The sequence below is a fragment of the Mandrillus leucophaeus genome, unplaced genomic scaffold (genome assembly GCF_000951045.1).
Source record: "Mandrillus leucophaeus isolate KB7577 unplaced genomic scaffold, Mleu.le_1.0 Scaffold39, whole genome shotgun sequence".
Taxonomy (NCBI): domain Eukaryota; kingdom Metazoa; phylum Chordata; class Mammalia; order Primates; family Cercopithecidae; genus Mandrillus; species Mandrillus leucophaeus.
In genome coordinates, this window is record NW_012104142.1 from 1,507,419 (window position 1) to 1,513,103 (window position 5,685).

The following is a 5,685-nucleotide window of genomic DNA, read 5'->3' on the forward strand; positions in this document are numbered from 1 at the left end:
TCTGGTTTGTTCAGCTGATAACTTAGAATATAATGTAAATGACTTAAGGGTTCAATTAGTTGACTGACGAAGTAAAAAAATAACTATTAATATATAACTTCAAAGGGTGAGCAACATTGTGCTTTCTGCTAATGTGATATAAATTTAAAAGCTTTTGCTTTAGAATGGTATGCTAGGACTTAGGTACTAGAGCACAGTATCAAGAGTACTATAAATATAAGGGGTTTCTTTTTTTGTCTAATAATTATACATTTGAATTATAAGACTATCAACAGAAAACAAACACCAAAAAGTACCCATACCTACTTAATGTTGGCTTCAGATTAAAATAAAAATATCCTAAACCAAGTTTCAGCAAAATAATTTTATTTCCTAACATATGGTAACATACACATCCAATATGCGCTCCCCTTGCACATCTATTCACAAGTGACTTCCAAATGACAACTGCTTTGATATTTAAGCATGTGTTAAAAGTTATCTTAGTTGAGATTTGAAAAATGCTTTAGATGGATAACATTCTGAGTCTACTGGATTGGTCACAGCAGAATTTACTTTAGTTAGATGAGTTCTACAAATTTAAAGCTTTGAAAAGCTACTACTTTTACATCTAATACATCCAGATGAATACGATGCAGCAATATCAGCTTGTATTCCGGAGAAATCTCATTAGTTTTTCTGGTGATGGAACCACTTATCCACTGTATTCGGAGAAAAGAAAAACAAATTAGAATTCCTGCTAAGAATCAAAATTACACCTAACATATAACAAAGACTAATATACTTGCTTTAATGAATTCTACTATGAATTACCTGAAAATGAATGGACATACATACAAAATTTCTCTACAGCACATGCAAGTGTTTTCTTTTGGGCTTCCTTACACTTCATGCTAATTGTATAGTGTGATTTTCAAATTTTTTTTTTTTTTTTTTTGAGACAGAATGGAGTGCAGTAGCAGCAATCATGGCTTACTGCAACCTCCATCTTCCAGGTTCAAGCAATTCCCGTGCCTCAGTCTCCCTAGCAGCTGGCATTACAGACGTGTGCCACCACATCTGGCTAATTTTTGTATTTTTTTTGTAGACAGGGTTTCTCCATGTTGGCCAGGCTAGTCTCGAACTCCTGGGCTCAAGTGATCCGTCCACGTCAGCCTCCCAAAGTGGTGGGACTACAGGCGTGAGCCATCACACCCAGCCTTCAAATTTGTTTTTTTTAAGTGGCAGAATCATTTTCTTACCAGAAAAATCTTACAGAGAATTCTGACATCTAAGGAGGAGAGAACTGTTTTCTGGGTGAAGCAGCCTGTGGCTAGATGGGAATGTGGAGATCAGCCCACTCAGGGTCCCCTCCAACATCCAGCAGGCACCTCCACGGAACTCAGAGGGGCACAGTGGGTCATGGTTTGGAAACCGCTATGATACAGTGTGGCACTAAAGGTGATATGTAGCAGCTCATCTTCCTTCCCACGCACACTACAGAATTCTAAAAACATTTCTCACTCTCTTCCCTCTCTTCCTGTGTATGTGATATGTTAAAAATATGTATGTGGCTGGGTGCAGTGGCTCACGCCTGTAATCCTAGCATTTTGGGAGGACAAGGTGGGTGGATCGCTAGCCTGGGTGACATGGCGAAACCCTGCCTGATTAGTGTTCAACAACAGCCTGGTTCGAGACCTGGTTTGAGACCAGCTTGGGCAACATGGTGAAACCCTATCTCTACAAAATATAAAAAAATTAGACAGGTATGGTGGCACGTGTCTGCAGTCCCAGCTATTTGGGAGGCTGAGATGAGAGAATCACTTTAACCTGGGGAGGCTGTGGGTACAGTGAGCTATGATCACGCCCCTGCACTCCAGCCTGGGTGACAGAGTGACAGCCTGGGTGACTCTGTGTCAAAAAACAAGCCAGGTTCAGAAAGACAAATACCACATGATCTCATTTATATGTGGAATATAAAAAAGGTGAATTCATAGAGGTAGAGAGTAGAATGGTGGTTGCCAGGAGCTGAAGGATGGGGAAAGGGCAGGTGATGGTCAAAGGGTACCAAGTTTTAGTTAGACAGAAGGAATAAGCTTTAGTGATCTATTGCACAGAATGGTGACTGTAATGTCTATTTCAAAATTGCTAAGAGTAGATTTCAAATGTTTTTACCACACACCAAATAATGATTATGTGAGGTAATGATTTCTTAATTAGCTGGATTTAATCATTCCACATTGTAAACATATATCAAAACATCACACTGTATGCTATAAGTATATATAATTATCATTTGTCAACTAAAAATAAAAGTAACATAATTTTTCCATACATCTGTGTAATTTTTAATGAAATTTTACTGGAATAGAAATCTTACCGTCTGTTGGTACTGTGCAAGCAGATTCACAGGGTGGTGGTAACTAAAATATAAAATATTAAAATCTATTAGTCTAATCTCATTTTTTAAAAAGCTAAAAAGGTATACTGACAAAAATTGAAGAGAATCTGGACTATCCCAAATTTTAGGATCTAAACATAATGTGTAATATATAGGAATAACAGAAAGTTTGCTCTGCTGCTGAGATGCTAACAAATTCAAGCCTCTTGGATGGTGCAGTGGCTCACGCCCATGATCCCAGCACCTTGGGAGGCCGAGGTGGGTGGATCACAAGGTCAGGATTTCAAGACCAGCCTGGTCAACATGGTGAAACCCCGTCTCTACTAAAAATAAAATTATCTGGGCGTGGTGGCGGGCGCCTGTAATCCCAGCTACTTGGGAGGCTGAGGCAGGAGAATCACTTGAACCTGGGAGGTGGAGGTTGCAGTGAGCCGAGATTGCGCCACTGCACTCCAGCCTGGGCGACAGAGTGAGACCCGTCTCAAAAAAAAAAAAAAAAAAAAAATTCAGGCCTCTTGACTTTTTATGACATGGCGAATAATTAATACGAAAAAACCGATTTATGCATATATAACAATTTTATATATACACACACATTTATAAAATATGGGCAAAGTGTTCTCACTGAAAAATTATGATAGCTAACCACTGGCTTTTCCCTTACAATTTTTCTTATTTATCTCAACTTTGTCAGGATTCATACATAAATAAAGATAAATCTAAATGTACTGGTTTCATCATTAAATTGTCCTTTTTTCCTTCTTCCACCCCATTAAGAAGGCAATAAAAAAGTCAGACCTCATTTTCTTTTGTTTTCCTTATTTAGTATTATAAATGAAAATAATTTAAGATGATCTCATTCAATCTTTTGGTAAATCCAAATCAAATAATTAAAAATAGTACAAAAGCAAAATTATTGCTTTAACGGGTGCTTTTACTACCTCACATGAAAGCCTTTCTTAGGTTACAAATCATTCCTGCAATGGCACCTAAAACTTGATACCTTCCTCAGTCCTTGCTAAAACCAAGTAAGTAAATTCCCATTGGTTCTTTTGTGGAAATGGCTTATGATGGGTTATAGGCACACAGGTTACTTGGTACATTCTGGAACCACTTTGAGTTTTACAAATTTTACTACCATGCTATCTGTCCAAGTTATGATTGATTAGAATCACTCCCTCAGCTTCTCTCTCAGTCAATGGCCACTTGTATGTGTTCATGGTTTCTAATTTCAAGACTCTACACAGTAATATGCATACAAAAGGCACTCAAGTATTTGTTGAAACAAGTACTTCCTCTCCCCATTTAGCATCATAGTTTTTAGCAACCAGGTTTTTCTTTTTTTAAGGAAACTTTTACATACAGCATCCACAATGGCTCTGGCAGCATCAGGATCACACTTGAAGGGGCTCTCAGACACAGTTGTATTCATGCTATTAAATAAAACAAAAGTAGTCATAAGACAAAATAACAAAAATTATCTCTTAAGGGTTAAAAATTGAGTTGAAAGTGGTTGACCAGGTGATATTCAAGTTTAGTTTAGTCAAAAGCTTTTTCACGTACATTTAACATTCTAATTATTTATTCTGGCAAGGCATAGCTATTCTTGTGATCAATTTTATTCAAACACCTTAACAAGTTCGGATTTAAGAAACTGAGATTGGGCCGGGCGCGGTGGCTCACGCCTGTAATTCCAGCACTTTGGGAGGCTGAGGCAGGCAGATCACAGGTCAAGAGATTGAGACCATCCTGGCCAACATGGTGAAACCCCATCTCTACTAAAAATACAAAAATTAGCTGGGCGTGGTAGCACGTGCCTGTAGTCCCAGCTACTTGGGAGGCTGAAACAGGAGGATCGCTTGAATCTGGAAGGCAGAGGTTGCAGTGAGCCGAGATCATGCCACTGCACTCCAGCCTGGAGACAGAGCAAGACTTTGTCACAAAAAGAAAAGAGAAGAGAAGAGAAGAGAAGAGAAGAGAAGAGAAGAGAAGAGAAGAGAAGAGGAGAAGGAAGGAAAGAAGGCAAACAAACTGAGATTGAATGCTTTGTAACTCTCACTGAAATAGCTGAGAAATGTGAATTAAAATGAGAAACATATCTTTCTTAATTGGAAAAAATAATGAAACAAACAAACAAAAAAAACCAGTTCCTGTAGTGCTGGTGAGACATCTGAAACAGACACTTCTGGCAGGAGTCCTGGTTCAATCTTTCTGAAAAATAATTCTGTAAAATGTATCCAAAACCTTTTAAAAAGCTCATAGGTCTTGATAGAGAAATTCCACCTCTAAGAACCCAATTCAAGACTGAAACGGTAATTTACAAAGGTGTTTACCATATACTATTTCACTATTAATAATAGTGAAAAATTGCAAGTAACTAAAATGTCCAATAATAAGAAATGATTAAAAATAGTTTATCCTTCTTTGCAGGGGATTTAAAAATAAAAAATAAAAAGGTTTATCCATAAAACATATTATACAGAGATGGAATATTATATTATTAAAATATGATCTTTCTAGACTGGGCATGGTGGTTCGCATCTGTAGTCTAAGTGCTTTTGGAGGCTGAGCTGTGAGAGGATCACTTGAAGCCAGGAGGCCAAGATCAGTCTGGACAACATAGCAAGACACTGTCTCTTCAACAAATTTAAAAATCATCTGGGAGTGGTGATTTGTGCCTGTAGTCCCCCGCTACTTGGGAGGCTGAGACAGAAGGATCACTTCTTTGAGGTTACAGTGAGCTATTACAGTAACATCGCACTTCAGCCTGGGTGAGAGACCCTGTCTCTAAAAAAAAATTATATTTTTAATGACATGAGGAAATGCTTATTATATAGTGTTAAATTTTAAAAATCGTAAGACAAGCTGTATATATAATACAATCCTAATTTGTTTTTTTTAGCCCACTTTAGTCTAAAATATGGATATTTTAAAAATACATTTTTTTGTTTATCCATAGTTCAAGTTTTCCTATATATTAGTCATTATAGTATTAATATAATATATGCCCAATTAGAAATATTCCATCAAGGCCGGGCATGGTGGCTCACGCCTGTAATCCCACCACTTTGGAGGCCAAGGCGGGTGGATCACGAAGTCAGGAGTTTGAGACTAGCCTGGTTAACATGGCAAAACCCCGTCTCTACTAAAAATACAAAAATTAGCCAGGCATGGTGGCATGCGCCTGTAATCCCAGCTACTCGGGAGGCTGAGGCAGGAGAAACGCTTGAATCCGGGAGGCGGAGGTGGCAGTGAGCTGAGATAGTGCCATTGCACTCCAGCCTGGGCAACAAGATCAAGACTCT

At 38.2% G+C, this 5,685-nt stretch overlaps 1 protein-coding gene across 1 annotated transcript in view; it reads right to left on the reverse strand.

The window, feature by feature from the left end:
• Positions 1-345: 345 nt before the first annotated feature.
• PPA1 (pyrophosphatase (inorganic) 1) overlaps positions 346-5,685 on the reverse strand; it is a 33,378-nt gene continuing 28,038 nt past the window's right edge. Inside the window, exons 9-11 of the mRNA XM_011991053.1 lie at positions 3,744-3,813; positions 2,360-2,402; positions 346-701 (exon numbers count right to left, since the gene is read on the reverse strand). Of these exons, the coding sequence (XP_011846443.1) occupies positions 670-701; positions 2,360-2,402; positions 3,744-3,813 (145 nt within the window). The 3' untranslated portion in view covers positions 346-669. The remainder of the gene's footprint in view (positions 702-2,359; positions 2,403-3,743; positions 3,814-5,685) is intronic.